The sequence below is a fragment of the Heteronotia binoei genome, chromosome 5 (assembly GCF_032191835.1).
Source record: "Heteronotia binoei isolate CCM8104 ecotype False Entrance Well chromosome 5, APGP_CSIRO_Hbin_v1, whole genome shotgun sequence".
In the NCBI taxonomy this organism is placed as follows: domain Eukaryota; kingdom Metazoa; phylum Chordata; class Lepidosauria; order Squamata; family Gekkonidae; genus Heteronotia; species Heteronotia binoei.
The window spans coordinates 103551220-103577639 of record NC_083227.1 but is presented as its reverse complement, the minus strand read 5'-3'; the positions used below and the strand labels follow the sequence as shown (position 1 = coordinate 103577639).

At 45.7% G+C, this 26420-nt stretch overlaps 1 protein-coding gene across 2 annotated transcripts in view; it reads left to right on the top strand.

Annotated features, from left to right (window-relative positions):
- POC1A (POC1 centriolar protein A) overlaps window positions 1-20642 on the top strand; it is a 46591-nt gene extending 25949 nt beyond the window's left edge. Inside the window, exons 10-12 of one of the 2 annotated variants that reach the window (XM_060239962.1) lie at window positions 7248-7307; window positions 8517-8669; window positions 20365-20642. In XM_060239962.1, the coding sequence (XP_060095945.1) occupies window positions 7248-7307; window positions 8517-8669; window positions 20365-20463 (312 nt within the window). In that variant the 3' untranslated portion in view covers window positions 20464-20642. The remainder of the gene's footprint in view (window positions 1-7247; window positions 7308-8516; window positions 8670-20364) is intronic. The other variant, XM_060239963.1, reaches the window with a different exon arrangement.
- The last annotated feature ends 5778 nt before the right edge of the window (window positions 20643-26420 follow it).

Genomic DNA, 26420 nt, shown 5'->3' with positions numbered 1-26420 from the left:
GGGCCAGATGAAGTGGAAGAAAGGATAAATTCTTTGTCATAAAAATATGTACAGTACTTCCTGCATAGTCTTGCTAGGTTTGACTTTTTTACTCTCAAATATTTCCATTTGTGTTTTAATAAAATGCCAGAAAGATGAAGGAAAGGCAAGTGATTTGTTCCTCAAACTGAGTTGCCTATTAGTTTTACAACATTTTTAAAGCACTTTGGAGAAATGTGAATGAAGATGGTTAGAGGATCTACTTTTAGCAGAACACTATCATAAGACTGTTCTGGAAACTGGTTCAGATGGCATTTAACTAAGCCCTATGACAGCATAGCAGGGGGAAGAGGCCAGAAATGGGCAGCACTGGAGGTGCTGGGGGAAGGGTGGTACTTGGCATCCTATGCCTCCTTCAGCCCACATCTTATCTTTAATGCTGACCTAACATTATTGGAGGGTGGGAGGAGGCTGGCATAAACATAATCCATCCTTTGGAGAATGGGCTGAGAATATCCTCCAGTGTCAGTGCAGCATACATGAGGAGCAGGCTACTTTATGATCACAATCCCCTGACCATAGCTGGTGTGTAATAAGCCAAACAGACTATGTGGTGGTGATGGGTTTCATAATACATGAAGGTTCCACAGTACTATGTCTTTCTCTGCATTCTTTTCTACCCTGGCATATATGGTTGGTTTTAAGACTAGGGACAAAACCAAAGGATTGTTTGTATAGCACCTAGCTGGTATGATTATATCTGACAGGGCATTTTATGTAACCCTCTTCATTTCCTGTCAGGCATTTCATAATGGAAGCAATGTCCTGTGAAAGTTCACACCTGAAATCAATTTGTCTCTAAGGTGATACTCATTTATCCCAGCAAGGGAGTACTTCTGCTGAATGTGTCACTCTTAATCTGTGCAGCTAGAGCTAAAATAATCTTATCTGATGCTAAAATAGCTTGTTCTAAAAAATGGTTCTGTGCTTTTACTTTTGTTGTAAGCTATGACTGCTGCTTTAGCTTATATGAGAAATTCTAAATATAATCCTCTTTCTCTCATGATTAGACTGCCTGAGGAATTAAACAAGACATCCTTTTAATGTGCATACATTTGTGGCTTTATAATGTCGTATATTGTAAGCTGCTGAGTTCCACAGTGGAGAAAGGTGGCTAATAAATCTTTTAAGTACGTAAAATACAACCCCCAAAGCACTACTGGATACTCTGGCTGATGATGGATTTTTCTAGACTAGGTCTAGAAAAATTTTGGGGAAAGCAAGAATATTATTTACTATCAGTTAAGGTGGCCAGAACTTGGGAGATCCTCAGACATAAGAGCATAAGAGAAGCCATGTTGGATCAGGCCAGTGGCCCATCCAGTCCAACACTCTGTGTCACACAGTGGCAAAAAACAACAAAGCCCTAGAAGCCCTCCCACTGTTTCCGTAAATGGTTGAGAGTTCAGTACAGCCCTTATGCCTGTAGCGTTTGACAATCGCTAATATTTGAGAGTAAACCATGAAGCTAGGTTGATCTTTGGGTCATCCAGTCCATGTCTGTCAAGAAAGCTGATATAAACCTAATGGTGGAGAGACTGACCTGTGAAATCCCTTTTAGCAAGGCTGTAGATGACATTAAGTCAGGGGTGGGGAACCTTTTTTCTGCCAAGGGCCATTTGGATATTTATAACATCATTTGTGAGCCATACAAAATTATCAACTTAAAAAACAGTGCTCCGCTGAGGAAGAATGATTCAGGCCAGCAAAATTAATGCAAATAATTATTTTTCTATTTGAAGTCACCTGGAGAGAGCCTAATTTAGAGGGATATTAGCGATGCCAGAGGGAACTTAGATGTCCTATACGGGACATTGTAAATAGATCCCTCTCGAAAGGGCTTTTTTCCAAAGCCTCTTAAAGAAGCCGTGGTCCACCCTCTCCTGAAAAAGGCTACATCAGATCCGGCCAAATTGGCACATTACCGGCCGGTCTCAAATTTACCCTTTTTGGGCAAAATTATTGAGAGGGCAGTAGCATTACGGTTAGAGAGTTTTCTGGATGACGCTTCCGTCTTTGATCCCCACCAGTCTGGCTTTCGCCCAGGTCATGGGACAGAGACAGTGCTGGTCACCCTGGTGGATGACTTCCAGTGGCATCTGGATTGAGGTGGCTCAGCGGTGCTGATGCTGTTAGACCTATCAGCTGCATTTGATATGGTCGACCATCAGCTACTGACCCACCACCTCGCCGACGCAGGGATTCAGGAGTTTTTGGGCAAGATTATTGAGAGGGCAGTAGCATTACAGTTACAGAGTTTTCTGGATGACGCTTCCGTCTTTGATCCCCACCAGTCTGGCTTTCGCCCAGGTCATGGGACAGAGACAGTGCTGGTCGCCCTGGTGGATGACTTCCAGTGGCATCTGGATTGAGGTGGCTCAGCGGTGCTGATGCTGTTAGACCTATCAGCTGCATTTGATATGGTCGACCATCAGCTACTGACCCACCACCTCGCCGACGCAGGGATTCAGGAGTTTTTGGGCAAAATTATTGAGAGGGCAGTAGCATTACAGTTACAGAATTTTCTGGATGACGCTTCCGTCTTTGATCCCCACCAGTCTGGCTTTTGCCCAGGTCATGGGACAGAGACAGTGCTGGTCGCCCTGGTGGATGACTTCCAGTGGCATCTGGATCGAGGTGGCTCGGCGGTGCTGATGCTGTTAGACCTATCAGCTGCATTCGATATGGTCGACCACCAGCTACTGACCCACCGCCTCGCCGACGCAGGGATTCAGGAGTTGTTGTTGCAATGACTTTCCTCTTTCCTTGATGGTCGGGGACAAAGTATGGCGATTGGGGGTGAACTATCCCAGAGACGCTTACTTAATTGTGGGGTGCCACAGGGGACGGTGCTTTCCCCAATGTTATTCAACATCTACATGCACCCCCTTGCCCAGATTGCCTGGAGGTATGGGTTGGGTTGTCACCAGTATGCTAATGACACCCAACTCTATCTACTGATAGATGGACGGCCTGACTGCGTCCCAGAAAATTTGGACCTGGTGTTGCAAGCTGTGGCAGGGTGGCTCAGGCTGAGTAGGTTGAAGATGAATCCAGCAAAGACAGAGGTCCTTTGCCTGAGCTGTGGTGGTCTGGGAAATCCCCCTACCAGCCTTTGACGGTGCGCCATTGAAAATGGAGTGCAAGGTCAAGAGCTTGGGGGTGCAGCTGGAGCCTGCCTCGTCAATGGAGGCCCAGATAGCAGCCACTGCTAAATCTGCCTTTTTTCATCTTAGGCAGGCGAGGCAGTTGGCCCCCTTCCTGGAGCGTGACGACCTGGCAACAGTGATCCATGCGACGGTCACCTCGAGGTTGGATTACTGTAATGCCCTCTACATGGTGCTGCCCCTGTGCTGAATCTGGAAACTGCAGCTAGTACAGACGGCGGCAGCCAGGCTGCTGTTGGGGTTCCCTAGGTGGGAGCACATATAGCCGAGGCTGTGAGAACTGCACTGGCTGCCAATAGTGTACCGGATTCGTTACCAGGTGCTGGTTATTACCTTTAAAGCCCTATACGGCCGACAACCTGCCTACCTTAGGGACCGTCTCTCCCCATACGTTCCCCAGAGGGTACGGCGATCTGGTTCTCAAAATCTTTTGGTAGTCCCCGGGCCGAAGGAGGCCAGACTGAATGTCACCATGGAAAGGGCCTTCTCGATTATAGCTCCCCACTGGTGGAACCAACTACCGGAGGATGTGCGGGCCTTGCGGAGCCTTACCCAGTTCCGCAAGGCCTGCAAGACTACCCTCTTCCAGCTGGCTTTTGCTTAATATGGAATTTATTGTAGAAGAAATATTGTCGCCATGGAAAAACTATAAGATGGATAACACCAAGATTTTAGCACCAAACTAATTGATAGTTTTAATTAGATGGTTTTAATGTAGGATAATATGTATATATGTCTTGCAATATGTTTTGTAAACACCTTGTTTTAACTGTTGAAACGTAGCATATGCCATGTGAGCTGCCCTGAGCCTGCTTCGGCGGGGAGTGGGATACAAATTAAAGATTATTATTATTATTATTATTATTATTAATTCAGCACACACACACTGGCCCTGCCGCCCAAATGCCTAGGTCCAGGCATATTAGACCACATCCCCTAATATTAGCCTATTAGGTTACACACTCATTAGCATATTAGGCCACACCATCTGGGATAATCACATGCAAATTGAACTGGTGGTAGCTGGCTCCCACCCCCCACCACTGTCAGCCCTTCAGCTGCTCCCAGCAAACCTTTAAAGGCACCCTCATACCCCAGCAGCAGTCCTTCACAATGTCCACAAGACAGAGAAGAGAAGCTTGGCCCAGTAATCCCTGAGGGCCAGACCAAGTGATCTCAAGGGCCGTAAACTGCCCTCGGGCCTGACGTTTTCCACCCCTGCTTTAAGTGAACCATATGCTCAGGCCCCTCCCGCCTCTTAAGCAATTTGCAAGATAAATATCAAGCTACTATATATATATAGGACAGTTGTAATGGTTACCAAAATGCAGTATCTACCAATTTCTACCAGTCTGGCCTGTAAGATGGCCCCTTACATTGATATGACTCATCCAGCCATCTGGATCCATGTAACAGTAACATTGAGAGTAGACTACTGTAATGCACCGTACGTTAATCTCCCCTCAAAATCAATTTGGAAATGCCAACTGGTGCAGAATTTTGTGGCTTGGATATTATCAGGAGCTAGACAGAGCATACATGTTACTCCTATTCTGCAGGTGCAACATTGGCTGCCCGTTTGTTACTGGACTCTATTTAAGTTATTGGCTAACATGTACAAAGACTTCATGGCCTTGGACACTCTTAGCTGTGGGACTGCCTCTCCTCCTATGCTCCTATGCATGTCATGTCAGCAGAGCCTTCTGCAGGTGTTAACCTGCAAACGGGCAAAATCAACAACTGCCTGCACATACGCTTTCTCCATTTTGCTTCCTACCTTATGGAAGGGCCTGTCTAACGAGGTCAGGAAAGCTCCTAGTCTCCTGACTTTCTGCAAACTATGCAAAACTGAATTATTCAAGGGGGCTTTTCGGCATAGGCACTGAACAACAAAATGGTTTACAAATTTGTATTAATAATTAGGGACTATGGTCTATAATGCTATGTAGTGCTTACTGTAAGTAGGATCTTATTATGTAATTTTTACACTGTTTAATGTGTCATGTTAATACTTGCACTGTGCTTCAGTTCTTGTTGGTTCAAGGCTTGTCCAATGTTAATGCATTGTTTGTTGAATTTTGTTGGTTGTATTTACTCACTATGTATAATGTGCCATGAGTGCCTGTGGAAAGGGTTGACTGTAAATAACATGAATTTAAAAATATGAACACTTGTAAATGTTATTTAAAAATATTAAATGGTGATGTTGCTTTAAATTCTCACTCAGTCGAGAGAGAATAGCTGCTCTGTAGAACTTTCACCTCCATGAACATGCATTGTTGTTGGTTTAGGGAGAAATCATTAAACTACTTAGTTCAGGTTTTCAAGGCTATCTCCCCCCTCCCCTGCCTCCAATTCTTTCAGTTTATGAGAATGTTCTATAATAGATTGGTATTTTCATATAAAGACTGGCTTTTTTCCTTCCTCTACAGTTAGTTGTAGCTGCCATATTCTGGTGGAGATCATACACAATTCATTTATGCTATTGCTTTGCTGGCAATAAAGTTTCTAAAAAATTGATGGTCTATCTGGCCATTTAATATTTCTAGTACCTGTTAAGTAGATACCTAGTAGCAGACACCTTTGTTTGGTTGTGCTGAATAAATAATATATTTGAGTAATTAAAATAGCCTCTGCAGTAATATAATTACCGTATTTTTTGGACCATAAGACTCACTTTCCCCCCCCCAAAAAGTGTGGGGGAAAGTGTGTGCGTCTTATGGAGCGAAGGGACGATAGGACGTACCTTCCTCCGGGGGGGGGCAATCTGCTGCCTCCGCCTCCAATCCCGGCGCTTCCCCCGCGCCTGCCTGCCTGGCTCCAGCTCTGTTTCCAGCAAGTGCTGGGATCGCTCCACACTGCCCCCACCGCAAACCCAGCACTTCGCGAGCTCCGGCTGCGGAGGAGGCAACGTGCTTCCTCCGTGCCTGTCTGCCTGGCTCCAGCTCTGATGCTTAAAGAAAGCGCTGGGATCGGAGGGCAGAGGGAGCAATCCTGGCGCTTGCTGTAAGCATCAGAGCTGGAGCCAGGCAGACAGGCACGGAGGAAGCACGCTGCCCCCTCCGCAGCCATCACTCGCGAAGCGCTGGGTTTGTGGTGGGGGCAGCGTGGAGCGATCCCAGCGCTTGCTGGAAGCAGAGCTGGAGCCAGGCAGGCAGGCGCGGGGGAAGCGCCGGGATCGGAGGCGGAGGCAGCAGATCACCCCCCAGGAGGAAGGTGCGTCCTATGGTCCGGAGCGCCTTATGGACCGAAAAATACGGTATATAGTACTCTTTCCAAAAAGCCTTCTAGAATTTTACATATTGGCAGTGAATAATCTCAGGCAGCACTTCATTCATAGGAGGAAGCAAATTTAAATTGGCTCACTGTGATTAGATAACCACTGAGTCATTTATTCAGAAATAACATAGTGGATTTGTATTTTAATTGATTGACAGAGGACAAAGTACCCAATTATTTTGATCTTAACATAAAGAAATTAAATGAATAGGTTTGGAGAAACCATAATCTGAAGGGGACCAAAGACAACTCTGGTGGATGAGATACCCACTGTGGAAAAGCCAGCTGCCTTTTTATGGTATGGTATAAACCTGGCTGACCTTTCCCTTCCTTGCCACATGATTGATGCATAACAAACTCCTACTGTAGCTACTGGGGAAAGCTTTGCTGTCCCCCCGCCCCCATACCACAAAGATTAAATTGTTATGATTTGGGAAAGGTGATTGAAGTCAAAGAATGGCAGCTAATATCTGATTTCTGAGACTGAACAGTGAAAGCACTTAAGTTTCATTGGAGGGGGAATGCAGTATTTGCAGATAATTTGCCATTGCTGCTGAGCCTAAGATTTGTGGCTGCCAAGCAAAAAAAGTTGGTTGCTATTACATATTATGGTTTATTTATCCTCTTTAATATGGTAGTACAGCAGTTGACTTCTGAAAATCCCACTGGGAATATTATGGATATTTATAGTGTATATAAAACGCCATACAAAAATGAGCCTATATGACTTAATATATGCTGTGTTGGAATGTTTTCTTGTAGAAATCAATGGACCCTGGCAATGTTAACATTCAAAAATCTGGAGTGGACAGACAAGAAAAGGTAAACCAAGTAGAATATATCTTAATCTGGGCTGCTGCTGTTGTTGTGTTAAGGTTCCATTATTTTCATATTTGGACAGAGACCTTTATTATCTTTACTGGCAAAGTGATGAGTTACGTGAGACAGGAAAAAAAGGTGTTTGTAATTAATCCACTGTATATTCTTGAGCGAGCATCGGTCTGCTTAAAGGGCAGGCACATGCCTTCATATGTGTGGGTAACAGAAGCCTAAGAGTCAAAGCTGCTGACCGTGAGTTTTCAGCATGTAACAAGTATACCAAACCTTTCCACTCCCGTTATCAAAAATAGGCCTAAACTAGAATTTGAACCTGCATCCTTCCAAATTGTCATGAATGGACTGTTCTAGTCTACATAGAGCTATGCTGATGAGTTCAAGAGTTAAATACATACATACAGGTATGCTTAAATACATGCCTACGCTGTGAATGTGTAGTAAATGTGTAGTAATTGTTGAAGGTGACTGTAGTGTATCAATTGAGCTGGGAAGGTTGAAAGGATGTTAATTCAGATGTCAATTGAAACCATAATTTATTTCACTATAATGAGTTTGATCATTGTACATAATGCATTCCGCTAATTGTGGCTGAAGTCATTATTTTAAAGCAGACTTATTAACTGCACTCTTAACTATATTGGGGAGGGGGGTTGTGAAAAACAAATGCAGACACCCTGGCTAAACTGACTTGTTTCCTGGCAGAGCTCACTCTGTCTTGTGGGTTGGGATGCCAGCCACAGCTGAGTGCAGGAGGTTTGGGAAAGAGCTAAGGCAGTGAAACCAGCATTTGCTTGAAATAAAACCTAACCCAAGTTAAAATAAGCCATGTTTTCTTGTTATGGCTGAACTCGTATTTTTTCTCTGTCTGAATATTCCAGCATTAAGTTAGCAAGGAAAAGAGAGTATGTATGCTATAAATTTTATTAAAAGATAAACACACAGGGTTGGATCCAGCTAGCTTTTATTTTCATGAAAAAGAAAGGAGGTGACCTCTTTTAGAGAGATGGATCATGAGCAAAGAACTCACGTGTTACTGAGCGTCATTGAAGTGTCTTCATGGACTGTATGAGCACAACTGTTCACAACTGGGCACTCCTGTGTATCATCCTTAACTGCATATTTTCTTATGAGTGCATTGTCTCTTCCTACTATTTCTTCATTTGATATTTTGAGCAATGTCTCTTCATGCTCTAGCAGTTGGAAATGGATTTTGGAGAAGTTCCAGATAAACAAGAAACTCAGACTGTAGAATCAGTCAGAAAGCAGCAAGAACAAATTCAAATTGATGAGATTAGTCTTGCCAGTACCTTACAGCACATCGTGGGACAGCTAGATGTTCTCACTCAGGTATGGAATGTCTTCAGGGGTCTTATTGAACTCTTTCTGCCTCTCTGGGTCATCCAATTTCATTCCTCAGGAATAGTTTTGGGACAGAGAGACAAAATTTTTCATTGCACAGTACTGAAGACTGTTGGCTTAGATGGCTTTAAACTTTAAAAGATGATTATATAAATACACAGATAAACAGTGGTGTCTCAGAGGAGCTACTACACACAAATGGGGGTGTTGCCTTCATGTGCTACTTGTGGACTTTCTATGAGCATCTCTTGAGCCACTGTGAAAAATAGGATGGCGAGCTGGATGGATGTCATTCCACAGGGCTCTTCTGTCAGTCTGGTATTTCCCATTCCCCTTTTTAGACAGCATTACGTCTGCAGGGCTTTCTGTTTTGTTGCCATTCTTCAAATATTGGATACCAACTTTGAGACTGGAAAACAGGCAAGACCTAGAAACTTCGGTCAGCTGGGAGTACCCTAATGATAGGTAACAAAGTGTATTGATTGCTTCATGGATTTGTATGTTTATTCCCAGGTAGCTCTTGAAATGGCGGGGTGGGCTCCCTCTGGGTGTCCTGCCCCCCCAGGGAAAGTGCATGCGCAATACATCGCCTCTCCTTTCCCGGTGTAGTGAACGCTGCGTGGTCACTGTCTGGCTATGCCTGGCAGATGGTCACTGCAATGGCCTCTCCTACATTACTGCATCCGTGACAACACCTTCTCGTTGCCCCCCCCCCCCCGTTTTCACAGAGTTTGCCATGTCATGGTGCGACCGAATGTCCGGCGGTATAACCAGATGGGCAGGTTGGGCTCACCAACCCCGCCAGCCAAGAGAAGGTAAACTCTAACATCAAGCCCGGGCAGACAGAGCTCGTTAATGTAACATCTACCATCTGGAGGACTCGCTGCCGGCGTCCCGGCTTACTGGGCCATGGCAGATGACCCCATGATGAAAGGGTGGAGCCAGTACTGCGCACACTGCGCTTCACCTAAAAATTCCTCTGCGCAGGCCTGAAGGGTATCCACAGCCACAACCCACAACATACCAAGTCCTGCAGTGATGGGCAAGGGGCGAAACGGCAGGTGGAAGATGCCACTGGAAGCAGCAGTCTCGATCCTGCATGTAGGCGGTTCAGGGTATTGGTCGCCTGATGCTGACCCGGAGACGAAAACATTTTTCGGCAGCACCCTGAACGACCAAGCAGCCTTATTTAGGGACAGCACTGCTTGCTCCGTATAGAGAGGGCCTTAGAAAAGGTGGCCTAAACAAAGCTCGTCTCCTCCCCCCCCCCAGTTGGCTAGCCGCGGTCAACGGGCATCCTTACTTGCGGTCGAAAAATAACAACAAAGAAAAGGCATGCACCTGCCGCACAAAGTGTGCAAAGACTAAAGCTTGCGTGTTGGAACATCAGAACCATGCTTGACACAGTAGACAGTGGTCGCCCTGAACGACGCTCTGCTCTAGTTGCCCACGAACTTCTCAGGTTGAATATTGACATAGCAGCTCTCAGTGAGGTCCGTTTCCCTGAGGAAGGTAGTCTTCAAGAACACGGTGCTGGCTATACCCTCTACTGGTCGGGCAGTCAAAGGCTGAGAGCCGCCTTTCTGGCGTTGGCTTCATGGTCAGGAACTCCATTGCCTCTAAACTCGAAAACCTGCCAACAGGTCACTCAGATCGCATTATGTCTATGCGTCTCCCACTTCAAAACAAGCAGCATGCAACACTCTTCAGTGTGTACGCCCCAACCCTTCAAGCAGATCCTGCAGAAAAGAACAAGTTCTATGCTGATCTACGTAACCTCGTATGGAAGACCCCTACAGAGGACAAGGTGATCATCCTTGGCGACTTCAATGCCAGAGTAGGTAAAGACTCGGAAGCCTGGAAAGGAGTACTTGGCAAACATGGCATTGGCAACTGCAATGATAACGGGCGCCTCCTGCTAGAATTCTGCACGGAGCATCAGCTCACCATTACCAACACTATCTTCCAGCAGAAGAACCGTTTGAAGACAACTTGGATGCACCCACGGTCCAAGCATTGGCACCTTATTGACTACATTCTGGTGCGCCAGAGAGACCTTCGAGATGTCTTACACACCCGAGTAATGCCCAGTGCAGAACCTCATACGGATCATCGTCTTGTATGCTGCAATTTCCGTCTTCACTTTAAATCTACACCCAGGAGAGGCGGTATCCCCCAGAGGAAGTTTCAGGTTGGCAGCCTTCAGTCAGCCAAAGTTAAAGCTGCCTTCCAGGCAAAACTCCAGACAAGAATTGAGGACTCCAGTTGCCTCACAGATCCTTCTCCAGAAGCACTCTGGGAACACCTAAAAACTACCATCCTGTTGACCTCTGAAGAAGTCCTCGGGTTCTCCACAAGGAAGAACAAGGACTGGTTCAATGAGAACAATCAAGAGATCCAAGAATTATTGGCGAAAAAGAGATCTGCCTACCAAGCACATCTTGCTCAGCCCTCCTGTCCCGGGAAAAAAGCAATCTTTCGCGCTGCATGTAGCAACCTCCAGTGCAAGCTTCGAGACATTCAGAACGAGTGGTGGACCAAGCTTGCAGAGAGAACTCAGCTGTGTGCAGACACTGATGATTTAAGAGGGTTCTACGAAGCCCTGAAGGCAGTATATGGCCCATCATATCAGGCTCAGAGTCCCTTGCATAGTGCAGACGGCCAAGTGCTCCTCACAGACAAGGCATCCATACTGAACCGGTGGTCGGAGTATTTTCAGGTTCTCTTCAGTGCCAATCGCGTAGTTCAAGATTCAGCAATCCACCTCACCCCACTTCAACCAGTGAAAACAGAGTTGGATGAGATCCCCACCCTAGAAGAGACTGTTAAAGCCATCAAGCAACTGAAAAGTGGCAAGGCAGCGGGAGTTGATGGAATCCCACCAGAGATCTGGAAGCATAGGGGCATAATACTACATAGCGCACTTCACAAAGTACTTGTCACCTGCTGGGAACAAGGCAAACTGCCACAGGACTTTCGCGATGCAATCATCATTACTTTACATAAGAACAAAGGGGAAAAGTCAGACTGCTCCAACTACTGGGGGATAACCCTGCTCTCCATCGCAGGCAAAATACTTGCTAGAATACTCCTGAACAGACTGGTGCCCACCATTGCAGAAGAACTCCTCCCAGAGAGCCAGTGTGGCTTCAGAGCTAACAGGAGCACCACCGACATGGTATTTGTTCTCAGACAGCTCCAAGAGAAATGCAGGGAACAGAACAAGGGTCTATATGTGACTTTCGTCGACCTTACCAAAGCTTTTGATACCGTTAGCAGGAACGGCCTGTGGCAAATCTTGGAATGTTTAGGATGTCCCCCAAGGTTCCTCAGTATGGTCATCCAGCTACATGAAGACCAGCGAGGCCAAGTCAGACACTGCAACGATCTCTCGGAGCCCTTCCCAATAGGCTGTGTTCTCACGCCAACTCTCTTTACGATCTTCTTTAGCATGATGCTTCAAAGAGACGCAGTAGATTTAGATGATGACGATGGTATCTACGTCTGCTATCGCACCGATGGCAGCCTGTTCAACCTGAGGTGACTCAAGGCCCACTCTAAGACAATGGAAAAACTTAACCGAGAGCTACTGTTTGCTGATGATGCTGCACTTGTCTCCCACTCGGTATCGGTTCTGCAGCATATGACGTCCTTCTTTGCAGAGGCTGCCAAGCTATTCGGCCTAGAAGTTAGTCTGAAGAAGACAGAAGTTCTCCACCAGCCTGCACCCCAAGAAGATTATCACCCTCCTTGCATCACTGTGGGTGAATCAATTTTGAAGACAGTCCAGCAGTTCAGCTACCTGGGGTGCATCATCTCCTCAGACGCCAAGATTGACAAGGAGATTGACAATAGACTGGCAAAGGCAAACCGTGCATTTGGCCAACTGCATAAAAGGGTGTGGAGCAATAAGCATCTGAAAAAAGGCACAAAGATCAATGTTTACAAAGCGGTTGTGATGGCAACCCACATCTACGGCTCTGAATCGTGGGTTTTATACCGTCATCACCTGCGACTCCTTGAGCGCTTTCATCAGCGCTGCCTTCGCACCATCCTCAACATCCACTGGAGTGACTTTGTGACCAACACTGAAGTCCTCAAGAGGGCGGAGGTTACAAGCATCGAGGCATTGCTGTTGAAGACGCAGCTGCGCTGGGCAGGGCATATCTCCAGCATGGAAAAACCACCGCCTTCCCAAGATTTCTCTGTATGGCGAACTTTCCACTGGCCATCAAAATAGAGGGGCACCAAAGAAGAGGTACAAGGACTCCTTGAAGAAATCCCTTGGTACCTGTTGCATTAACCATCACCAGTGGTCTGACCTAGCCTCAGATCGCAAAGCATGGAGGCACACCATCCACCAGGCTGTCTCTTCCTTTGAGAATGCACGCATAGCTGGTCTTGAGGACAAAAGGAGATTGAGGAAGAATCGTACTGCTACAGCACCAACCCCAAATCAGACTTTTCCCTGCAGCCACTGTGGCCGAACCTGCCTGTCCCGCATTGGTCTTGTCAGCCACCAGCGAGCCTGCAGCAGACGTGGACTACTGCAGCTTTCTTAAATCTTCGTTCGCGAAGTCAAGCCGAGAGAGAGAGAGCTCATGAAACATGTAAGCAACAGTCACCTTTCTGGATCTTATAATCTTCTGGATCTTGTAAGGTCTCCAGAATTTTTCGTTAGACATATCATTGTAATTTTTTCCCCCCAATGCACAACACATTTACGTGTTCACCCAGAACTAATTACACAAGTGAAACAAAATTGCTCTCAGTGATTTTGCAAGACACATAATCTGAACAGAATGTATGCCCTTTTGGGATGGGTAAAAGAAGACCAGCTCTTCAGTTAAAGAAGCTGAAGTTTACTGGCAATTTTGTTGTATGGTGGTAAGAGAAGTGCATATTTAGCCCAACATGGTATTAAGGAAGAAAAAAGGAGAATTGGACTAAAATAAATTGAATATTTAGAATAGGAATCCATAAATTGCAATGCATGCATCACTGTAGAATCATACAGTAAGCCATAAAATGCAGAAGTGCTGCTTACAATTTTGTATTTTATGCACAAAACTTTAAAACGTCTTTCTATGTAAGTATTAATTGTTATGGTCCTCGAATTACACTACTGGACTAGTACAGTTGGTGTGTTATATGCATGGGGAAGCAGCAGGGTGGCTTTTATCCTGTTGTGTACAGACACTCATTATCGGGATGATGACACTGGAGTGGTGGTGTGCCTTATGCAACAGGACATTCCTTGTTTCAGCGTTCAACATTTCATATTGCAGTTGAATGCTATCCTGGAACAGCAGTGACTACTGAATGCCTTGCTTAATAAGGACTCCCTGAGAAGATCAGGCATATGTTTCCATGTTAGTGACTGAATGAAATTGTAGTAGATACCAAACCAGGAAAGGAAGCATGTGATGTCACAGTATTGGGTCTCTTGTGTATGATACTTCCACAGTGGCATTCCTTTGGACAATGCCACAGAATGACCAGTAGAGGGCTGTAAAATATCCTATATTGAAAGAAAGGCCATTTGTGTTGCAATTGTATGTGTGGATGTATTCTGCTTTCCAGTATATGTGAAATTAATATACAAGGTTTAATATGGTTCCATACCTCAGGAACTACCTGGGAAAAGACATACAGATCAATGCAGCAGTCAGTACCCTTTAAATATGCATTCTCTCATTTGCAAAGAACGTAAGCATTATTAGATATTGTGTTTTATTCCCCCTCCTGTTATTACACGTATTTAACTAGAACTGACTGTGTTGCAGCATTCTTATTATCACGTGGAATATTTTCAAATCAATATTTCATCACACAATGACAATGACAGATGATAGCCAATTTTCACCCTGTGTCTGTTTTATTTTCATTTGTATTTATTATAGACATACAAGTATGCCAGTTCCCTTCATTCTTTTTATCCTTCAGTATGACCCAAGCTAGCCTGATCTTGTCAGATCATGGAAGCTAAGCAGAGTCGGGCTTGGCCAGTATATGGATGGGAGTTCCAAATCGCTATGCGAAGGAAGGCATTTTCAAAACCACCTTTGAATGTTGCCAGAAGCCAGCTGTAACTTGATGGAAGAACAACAACAAATGACCAAAAAATAAAACTCAAGTCAGGTGATACAAGTAGAGGCTGAATTGAGTCCATGTGGCTCCCATTTTTTCTGGGCTGCAACTTTGGACATGAGATGCAGCTTTGGACCATGATAAAAAGCAAAAAAAAAAAAAAAAAAAAAGATTGCTTCTCACTAGGATCACCAGGAATAAAAGGATATGCTGTCTTGGTTATAAATAAATAGTTACACTTGGTTATGTGGAGGAAAGTAACCTGGTCTGACCATCTCTGATGGGGATCCCATGGAAGGGACCAATGAGCCTCCTGAAGCCACCTCCCAGGTTTTAAGAAAAGGGACTGTTCTATTTCCAGTGGTTTGTTCCTTACCCTTCTATAACTGGGGTTTCTACCTCTTCCCACCAGAAAGTTTGAGGAAACAACCTCATTCCTTGATACCTTCTTGGAGCCTGGAAAGCAAATTTGGCTTGGGGAGAATTTGGTGGGGTCAGGTTTGAAAAAAGCCGACCAGTTTCTCCACCTTGTTCTTCTTGAGGCAGTGGTGTCAGTGATGGATGATAATAATAATAATAATAATATTTAATTTGTATCCTGCCTTCCCTGCTGAAGCAGGCTCAGGGCGGCTCACATAGCATAATATAAAATACACACATTACAATAATAAAAGCACACTGTTTACACAACATATTACATTTTTCAATTCACTTATATATACTATTACATTAAAACCATCTAATTAAAACCATCAAATTCAGTTCCAGTCTTGATGTTACTCATCTTACAGTTTTACATGACGGCGGTACAATAGGTTCCACAATAAGAAAAAGCCAGCTGAAAGAGGGTAATCTTGCAGGCCTTGCGGAACTTTCCGCAGGGCCCGCACCTCTTCTGATAATTGGTTCCACCAGTGGGGAGCTGTGATCAAAAAGGCCCTTTCTCTTGTAGCTTTCAGTTTGGCCTCCTTCGGCCCAGGGATTGTCAATAGATTTTGCAAACCAGATCTCAGTACCTCTGGGGAATATATGGGGAGAGACGGTCCCTAACGTAGGCAGGTCCTCGGCCATATAGGGCTTTAAAGGTAATAACCAGCACCTTGTAACGAATCCGGGACACAATTGGCAGCCAGTGCAGTTCCTGCAGCCTCAGCTGTATGTGCTCCCACTTAGGAAGCCCCAATAACAGTCTGGCTGCCGCATTCTGCACTAGCTGCAGTTTCCGGGTTCAGCACAGGGGCAGCCCATGTAGAGGGCATTACAGTAGTCTAACCTCGAGGTGAGCATTGCATGGATCAGTGTTGCCAGGTTGTCGCGCGCCAGGAAGGGGGCCAACTGCCTTGCCCGCCTAAGATGAAAAAAGGCAGATTTAGCCTCCATTGACAAGGAAGGCTCTAGTAGCACCCCCAAGCTCTTGACCTTGTGTGCCGTTTCCAATGGCGGACCGTCAAAAGCTGGTAGGGGGATTTCCTGTCCCAGGCTGCCACGGCTCAGGCAAAGGACCTCTGTCTTCGTTGGGTTCAACTTCAGCCTACTCAGCCTGAGCCATAGTGCCACGGCTTGCAACACCAGGTCCAGATTTTCTGGGACGCAGCCAGGCCGCCCATCCATTAGTAGATAGAACTGGGTGTCATCAGCATATTGGTGACAGCCCAGCCCAAAGCTCTGGGCAATCTAGGCAAGGGGACGCATGTAGATGTTAAACAACATTGGGGAGAGCACCGCCCCTTGTGGCACCCCACAATTAAGTGGGTGCCTCTTGGACAGTTTCCCCCCAATTGCCACCCTTTGTCCCCGACCGTCAAGGAAAGAGGAAAGCCATTGCAAGGGCAGCCCCTGAATCCCTGTGTCGGCGAGGCGCTGGGTTAGTAACTGATGGTCGACCATATTGAATGCAGCTGATAGGTCTAACAACATCAGCACTGCTGAACCGCCTCGATCCAGATGCCACTGGAGGTTATCCACCAGGGCAGCCAGCATTCTGTTTCTGTTTCTGGGCGAAAGCCAGACTGGTGAGGATCTAGGACGGAAGCGTCATCCAGAAAACTCTGCAACTGTAATGCTACTGCCCTTTCAATAATTTTGCCCCAAAAGGGCAAATTTGAGACCAGCCGATAATGTGCCAATTCGACTGGATCTGATGTAGCTTTTTTCAGGAGAGGGTGGACCACAGCCTCTTTAAAAGGCATTGGGAAAAGTCCCTCCAAGAGGGATCTATTTACGATATCCTGTGTAGGACACCTAAGCTGCCTCTGGCAAGCTTTAATTAGCCAGAAGGGGCATGGGTCCAGATCACAAGTTGTTGGGCATACAGTAGAGAGGATTCTGTCAACTTCCTCCAAGCTGAGTGTGTCGAAGCAATCCAGAACTGGACCAGAAGACAGGCACGGGGCCTTGAGTTCACATACTGTATCCATTGTGGCGGGGAGGTCATGGCGGAGCGACGCGATCTTATCTACAAAAAATTTCGTAAAAGCCTCACAGCCTAACTCTAATTTTCTAGCATTTGGCCTGCCTTGCGGCAGTGTTGTAAGATTCAGAATCGTCCTAAACAATTGCGCCAGGCGCGAATTTGCAGACGCAATCTTGGCTGCAAAGTAAGTCTTCTTTGTGGCTTTGACTGCCATCTCATAGGACCTCATAAACTCTCTATAAGATGTTCTAGTCGTTTCGTCTCGAGTACGCCACCATTGCCTCTCTAACCGTCTGAGCCCTCATTTCAGCTGTCACAACTCCGGGATGTGCCACGGGGCCAGCGGAATGTGAGGGCGCAGAGGGCATCGAGGTGCGATCTCATCAATGACTCTGGCGAGCCAGCCATGCCAGGACTCAACCAGATCATCAAGAGAGTCGCCAGGGGGGTCAGGGATCCTGTAGAACCATTTGGAACCACTCAGGGTCCATCAGACTCTGTGGGTGAGCCAAAATAAGCTCGCCGCCCAAACGGTCTTGGGGTGGAACATCCACACGAGCCTTGAGGGCAAAGTGGTCCGACCATGGCACTGCCTCCGCGGTAATATCGTCCACCAAAACCCCGGCCGCAAAGATCAAATCTAATGTGCCCTGCCTGATGAGTGGGCAATGTAACGAATTGGAAGAGTCCCAGTGTCGCCATGGATGACACTAGGTCCATCACCTGACTGGAGGCCGCGTTGTCAGCATGGACATTGAAGTCACCCAGGATCGCCTTGGGTACTCCAATGCCCAGCCTGCTACCGCCTCGATCAGGGATGGTAAGGTGCTGGCTGGTGCATTAGGTGGATGGTACACCAGCCATATCGCCAACCCCTCCCCAAAGTCCCACGCCAGACCGGCACATTCAATACCGTTGATCTCTGGAGCCAGGAGAGTCCTAAAGGAGTAAGCCTCTCGTATGAATAAAGCCACCCCTCCCCCCGATCCGCTAGTCCGTGATTGGTGAAAGACTGAGTAACCCAGGGGAACCATTTGGGAGAGAGCCACAGTGTCTCCCTCTTGCACCCAGGTCTCAGCCACGCAAGCCAGGTCCACGTCCTGCTCAAGCAGAAACTCTTGGAGGACTGAAGACGTATTATTTATGGACCTGGCATTGCATAATACCAGTGACGGAGGCGAGTAATTCAACCTGGCCCCACTACCTGTCATCGTCGGGATGGGACACAGATCGGAAGGGACATCACTTTGTCGGGATGGGACACCACCTTGTCTCGGCCTCCTTCCCTTATATCGATGTCTGTTCCCATCGTCATACATTCCCCTCCCCAGGAATCCTGGAATCCCCAGGCCTGTCATCTCCCATTGGTCTCTACTTCAGCCTCAACCAATGTGGAAAGCACAACTCACAGCCTGCAATTAATTAACTCCCCAATCCTCTCTGTTCTTGCCAATCCAATTCCTCTTAATCTACCAAGCTGCCAATTCTAAAAGTTAACCAACCAATTGAGCCCAACCCACAATCTCCCTTTTAAATTAATTAGCTAAAATACTTAAATTAATTCTAATGGCATTACTAACTATAGAAACCCTCCCCAACAATAAAACATCCTTAATTAATTTGCCAAAAATATAAATTCTATCTGAAAGCCAAAATTCAACAATAAATTCATCTATAAATTAACTAAGACAATTCAACAATTAGCAGTTAAATTCAATTAATATAAATTAGCATCTTGGAGATAGTTGGAGGTAGATGTTAAAATAAAGTGCTGCTGTGCCTCTATAGTGCAGATGTTGTGCAAAATATCCTCAAAGTGTGGTTGTGCAAAAGCAGAGTCCCCAGTTCTCCAAAGTGCAGTCGTGCAGTGAGGTGCAGAGCAAGGTCTTCAGTTCTTCGCCCTTTTGAGCGAAGTCTTTAGCCCATTGACCCCTCTGCGCAGCTTGGCAGACCCGGGGGGGGGGTAAAGGCCCCCCGCCACGTGAACAAGGACTCCAGGAGCTCCACTCATGGTCGGCTCCCAGAACAGTTGTTTGTAATATTCTCAGCCTGAGTCAGAGACACAGTAGCAGCCGACCGCCACCGCCGGAGGATGCGCTGATTGAATTGCAGCGAGCAGAAATGCTGCATCCACGGCTGCCTGGGTGCTTTCTACTGCCTTCCTGGCACCTCGTCTGGCGGTCCAGCCGCCACTGGTGTCTCCTCTCCGATGCCCTGCTCTCCGGCATCTGACCCCGCCAGTGCCTGGCACTCCGCTCACCACACAGCCCCACTTGGTCCTGCTTGCCTCTTGGCTCTGCCCAGCCTCGCCCACACACCAGGCTGCAGTCACGGCAGCCCTCCATGTCGGTGCCAGGCCCGACTCACCAAAATGTTAGGCGATGTTTCTTTGTCTTTCTGGGGAGTTGGAGCCCACCAAGTTCTTAAACTTTCACCCTGCACCTTCCCCTAGCAGCATATTACTTGGTCCGCCATTTGAAGCAGGTGTTGCAGGCATGTGCTAGGCGTAGTAGTTCCTGTTTAAGGAGCCCTAGCATCAGAGCTCCTGCCTCGTCGCCATGTTTCTTCACCTTCTTATACTATATAAGAGAGTGGGAGTGGTGTTGCCTCCTTTTCCCTTGTCTGTCATACTCAAAGGCTTTTAGCTGGTGTGCAATTAATCCCATAGTTCTTTGACTGCAGTGGTTTTCTTAGAAAGGGGTATTTATGGATTTGTTCTGGGTGGCTTCTCTTGGGTGACATTATTTCATTGTGGGGAGGAGCAAGAAAATCATATAGATAATAGTTGCATTTTTTAAGTTACCAAGGAGGATATATCTGAAACTGAATATAAATAGAAATGAAAGTTTTTGTGCCAATAGTTAGGTCAACTCACAGAATCTGCTTTAGGCTTGCAGTATGTGTGTATTCAGCCCATGACAATAGATGCTCCAGGGTTTTTGGGTTTTTTTGTATGCTTGCTTAACTTACCAACAAATTATTCTGCTTATGTTGTCAGTAGTGTGTACATTTTAATACAAATAAATACAATGTGCAGCACATCCAGATCCCCTGCATGTTTACCTAGATGTAAACCTCACTGAGGTCAGTGGGAATGAATCCCAAGTTTGTTTGTAGAATTGTAGCTTGAAGTGGCTAAACTTACAGCACTGTCCTACAGCTGCCTTTTTCATTTTTCAGACTGTTTCGATTCTGGAACAAAGGCTGACATTAACAGAAGACAAGCTGAAGGAATGTCTAGAGAATCAGCAGAAGATTGCTCAAAGTAAATCCAGTTGATTTCCCCAGGGACATGAAAAAGCCAGGATCATTGGCACAGTGTGCATTTTAAGCATTTTTGTATGAATGGGATTTTTAAACTGAAAAGTGTTTCCTGTTTTATTAGATTAAATTGTACAGTTAAAGGTGCCTGTAAATACATTTTTGTTAAGATTAAAATTTCCTTTCTTACAAACGAAGACCATTTCTGGCCCTTGGCTTTACCAACAGAATTTTTCTGTGCTTATACTGAATGATGTCCATTAAAATAATACCCTCACTTCTCTCAATTTCTACATTGTGGGCTGGTCAGCATCGTTTGGGAGTAGCAAGTTTCTAAGCCCTGTTACAGTCGGTTGTGAGTATGCCTGTGCATTGGAAAACAGTGGGGTCGTCTTCTTAGAGAAAGAGAAATAAGCAGATGGAGTTCCCCTTGACTTGAAAATGGTGTATCAAAAGCCTTTTCAGGTAATGTGTAAAGTATATTTGGAAGATTCTTCTTTGGATATGAAGTGGCTACAAAAAATTTCATGGGGAATTCAAATATACCTTTTACCACATGTTATAGAACTGAAAATAACAGATTGGAGTTCGGGGTGAAGCATGCCAGCAAGCATCAATTCTGCATCCAAATTACTTAATCAGTTGTAATGTATGTTTTATTTTGCATATTTATTTCATTACAGCTTGCTTTTCTTGCTGAAACTCAAGGCAGATTACAAAATACAAAGCCAGGGCATTCAGACAACATAAAACATACAATAAACAATTGCATTGGACTAGGATTACAATATTAGAAGATTATGCAAACAGAAATAGTTTAAGATATGGCATACTGTAGATAGTGTAAAAATCCAGGAACAGAACCTGGATCTTGGCAGCACATGCACATCACTTTCATTCTGCAGTCACTCCATTGGCTACTCATTAATTACTGGGTTCAGTTCAGCCTTTGACTATCACATACAAAGCCCTTCATTGCCTATCCTCATATGTGCAGGATTGCCTCTCTCCTTATGCTCTGCTATGCCAATTTAGCTCATCCCAGCAGGGTCTTCTGCCGGTACCATCCTGCAAACGGACAAAATCAATAGTCACCAATACTCGTGCTTTCTGTCTTGTGGCCCTCAGCTTATGGAATATCCTGCCTGAAGAGGTTAGGAAGGTTTCTGTTCTCTTGGCTCTCTGCAAACTATGCAAAACAGTATTATTCAACAGGGATTTTTACATGGGTAAATATAACCGTACTATAATGAAATGGTCAGGAAGTTACAATGGTAAAGGGATAGGGACGTCTGTCTACACTACTGGACAGCTACGTAACACTGTAAGTATACATAACAGATCATGTTTAAAAGCACATGCTTTGTTTTAGCTGTATTTGAGATTTGTTTTCTGATTTCTGAATTCCAAACCCTATTGTATTGCTCACTGGATGTCCCATCTTGTTGACTGTAGTTGATTATGTAATCCACCTTGAGTCTCAATGGGAAAGGTATAGGTGGGAAAGCATAGCCAGCTTCAAGAGGGGATTAGATAAACATATGGAGCAGAGGTCCATCAGTGGCTGTTAGCCACTGAGTATTGTTAGAACTCTCTGGGGCAGTGAGACTCTGTATTCTTGGTGCTTGGGGGGGCTTCTAGTGTCCTGGCCCCACTGATGGATCTCCTGATGGTGCCTGGTGTCATGCCCTGGGGTGCAGACAGGGAAAGAGATCAAGTCCAAGATGGGGTCTGAGTTGGAGAGCAGAGGGGGAACCACCAGAGTCTAAAGCCAGTCCGATGTCAGAATCAACAGAGCAGAGCAGAATAGGAACCAATAGAGAGTAACGTCCAAAACACAAACCAATAGCAGAGACATTCGTAGTCAGAAGTTCAGGATCCGAAGGATCAGATTTCAAAGCCAGATGGGGTGGACGCACTTTGCAAGATAGATGCATTGCTTCTGCAGGGGGATCAGCCCAGAGCAGGGAGCTAAATGGTTTGCCACTGCTGTTTCCAATTAGCAAGCGGACAGGCTCCTGTTAGAACTCTGAGCTTAGGGAGCATCTGGCTCTTAGCTGCGCCTCTCGGCACCAGGTTGCCAAGTCTTTGGTGGAGTTGCTTCCGTACATGAGCCATCTGCGGGGGTGTGTCGGGAGGATTTTGTGCTCGTGGCCATTCAGATGCAGGGAGTAAGGGCGGCAGCGGCCAACTGTCAGTTTCTTCCAAGGGGCCAGCTGCTGGCTCTGCTGCAACCGGCAACTCTGGCTGGCAGCTCCCCTTCATCATCGCCCATGACACCTGTTTTTTTGGGCCACTGTGTTACATATAGTGTTGAACTGGATGGGCCATTGGCCTGATCCAACATAGCTTCTCTTATGTTCTTAAAGGTAGAGATCCTATGGAGATCTGGACCCTACCTGGCTTGTTGGCCTTTCGTAGGGCCTGTAAAACAGAGCTGCTTCCGCCAGGTCTTTGGATGAGGCAGTGGGCATCTATCCACCTATTAGATCAGTTGGCCTCCCCCTACGCCCTTATGGCCCGCTGCACCACTGTATTGTGGTGCTATACTATCTTGCTTCATATCATCATGCTGAACTAACCTATTGCACTTTACTGATTGCTGAAGTTGATTTTATTATGATTTTATTGTGATCTTAATTTAAATTGTTGTACTCCGCTCTGAGCCCCCCAAAAGGGGGAAAGGGTAGAATAGAAATAAACTACTTCTACTACTAACAATAATAACTACAATAAATAAAATGAATTACAAGAGTAGAAGACAGTGCAGTAAGAGCAAGATAATACATATAACAATAGTGCAATAGACTACAATCCTATTTATTTTATAAAAGTGCCTTCCAGAACTATTTCATGGTACTATAGCCCTGCCTCCTTTATAAAAGGAAACATTTCTTTAATTGGAATGATTAAAGTGTGGGAGCCTTCCTAGCCTCCTCTGGGAGACCAGGTGGGGGCACAACAGAGAAAGCTCAAATATGGGCCTCTGATTTCACCCATTTGCAGCGTGGCACCTTCAGAAGGTTTTGCTCAGTTGAGCAAAGCGGTCATGGTGGAGCATATCAGGAGAAGTGATCCTGCTGATAAGTGGGGTCCAAGGTCATGAAGGGGCTTGTAAGTGATAACCAATACTTTGAACTGAACCTGGAAACTGATCAGTAAGCAAGGAAGTGACTGCAGAATAGGTGGCTAATATTCTTGGCTCTGAATAATTGCTGTGGCTTTCTGTATCTGCTCGGTCAGATACATTGAAATAGTTTCCTCAAGCCTTGCTCATAGGGGGTGGGTGGGGTGAGGGGCTGCTGTTTACATTTTGTAAGAAAGGAAATATCAGTCTGTACTTGTGCAAGTAATACCAGTAGCATTAACAAATTAATATGCTCAGTGGCCATTCCTAGGCGGCAACAACATTATTGCCCATGTATAAGCCTTGGTTTATGCCAGAGAAAGGCATGGGGTGGGGTCAGAGCCTTTTCCAGGCCTGGCAGCAACCACCTTCAACATGATACTATCAAACTTGCATGACTCTGGCAGGTCTGGATGCTTGCTACTGTTCAGCAGTAGCCATCTCATGGAAGCCAGTGTGGTGTAGTGATTAGGGTTTTAGACCAAGATCTGGGAGCTTCAGGTCTGAATCCTCACTTTGCCATGGAAGCTCACTGGGTGACCTTGGGTCAGTTACATATTCTCAGCCTAAACTACATCACAGAGTTGTTTTGAGGATAGTATGGAGGAGAGGAGAATGCTATAAGCTGCTTTGAATCCCCATTGTGGAGAAAGTGAGGTATAAAATAAAAATATGGAGGAGCAGGTGAACGGTTGACTGATGGGTGTGTGTAAAGAAGGTAAAAAGAACCATGGAAAGGTGAAGGTTGGCAGGGTGTTGCCAGGAGGAGGAAAGAATGGGGGTACAGGGGAAAGAAGTACCCCCCCAACATGTGGGTTCCCGAAAGTGGAACTGAAACTAGCCTGATAGCTTATACTATGCAGTGAGTGACTGGAACAGAACAGTTTTTCCAGGGGTAAAGAAAGAGGGAAAGCCTGTGAGAAGCTGCAAATTGCATCCTTTGGTTTGAAACAAGCCAACGAAAAGATTTTTTTGTGGCTTGTTTTTGATAGGCAGCATTATTAAACACACACCTTGCCCAAGGATCTTTTTGCTTGTTACACTGTGCAGCCAAAGAAGACTTATGAGTGACTTGTGACAGTTGTGCATAGGTGACAAAACTTGGCATGCTCCCAAGAAGAAATGTACAATGCCCCCTTCTACATGTAGCCACAAGAACACAAAAACAAACCTTGAGACATTTTCTCTGTTGCTACTTTTTGTTTATCAAGTTTTAAACACTAATCTCCAAGCCATTAATTCTTTATCAATCAGCTAACCTCAGCTCAAACCTATTCTTGCTAAAATATGTGGAAGAAGTCGTCTAGGCAAATCTTTCTAGAAGTAGCCTTTTATTCTGAAACCACAGAGGGGAAAAGTATTGGCTCAGTGGCAGAGCATCTACATGGCACACAGAAGCTCCCAGATTCAATTTTTTGGCATCTCCAATTTAAAAAAGTCTAGTAGCTGATGTGAAAGACCTCTACCTGAGAATGGACAGCTGCTGCCAGTTTGAGAAGACAATAATGATCTTGATGGACAAAGGCTCTGATTCAGTATAAGGCAGCTTCATGTGTTAACATTCATTGAGTTTGTCTTACTGATGCTAAAGGGATGGGGAAATGATTGGCTAGCTCTTTGTGGAGGATGGTGGTAGTATAAATGGTATCTTTCCAAATAGACTTACGTAACTTGCTCTGACCTTCATGGCCCAGGCTAGCCCAATCTCACCAGATGCCAGAAGCTAAGCAGGGTTAGCCCTGATTAGTAACTTCGATGAGAGACCATCCAAGAAGTCCAGTGTTGCTACACAAAGGCAGGCCAAGGTAAGTGGCTTCTGTTCATCTCTTGCCTTGAAAACCCTACGACGTTGGCATATGTTGGCTGTGACTTGACAGTACCTTCCACCACTACCAATGTAAATTGTTAATGAAACCTATGATGGTGCTTATCATGAAAGCATTGGCTTACTTATTTTAACTAAACTATTTTTAAGGAGCTAAAAACATTACTCATTATAGCTTTCACCTCTAATACTACTGTAGTCTCATGCTTTAATCACTTCTATCCTTTGTATAATAAAAGTCCTGGGGGTGACCAAATCCAGGTCTCCCATTGACTGAGGGGTGCATTCCATGCACTCCATAAACCATTTGCCCATTAGCACCCAGTGTCTCTGGCCTCCCATTGGTTGACTCCTCTGCCCCCACCTACTGCAGGTCCAGGAATGTTGAACAAACCACAAACACAGTCTTACCTCAGAGACAGACACATCTCCAATGCTTCTCTGTGTCCTCTCTGTCAACAGGCATCAGAAAGGGCTGCTGCTCTACTGCTGCTCTACTCTACAAATGATGTGGTCAGCGGTGGCAACAAATCTCTGTTGCCCCATCAAGGCCCACACAGATTGTCTCCCAGCACATGCAGCCTCCAAAGGCCACTGAAATAACCAGGGAACTGCCGCCACTGTAATGTGACTAGGTGACAAGGCCTGGCCCCACCAGGAACGTTTCCTTAGAGGCCATGGCTGCTGCCTCTTACCTGTCACTCCCTCTTTCTCTCTGCTTTGCCCCAAGACAGATGATGATTGGGTCACTGGGAGAGCTTCTAGTCCGAGGCTGTTGCTAGGCAACCAAGGTTGCTTCTGTCAGTAAAGGAAGAGGTCTTGGCTGAGTAGAATGCCATAGAGTCCACCCTCCAAAGCAGTTATTTTCTCCAGGGGAAAAGAGATCTGTTGCCTGGAGTTCAGTTGTGATCTCAGGAGATTTTCAGGTTCCACCTGGAGATTGGTTATCCTAGGCTTGGCAGCACCCTCTGGGTGACTTGATGCCACCTGACTGCATGTCTTAGCTAGGCCTGACTGCTTGCT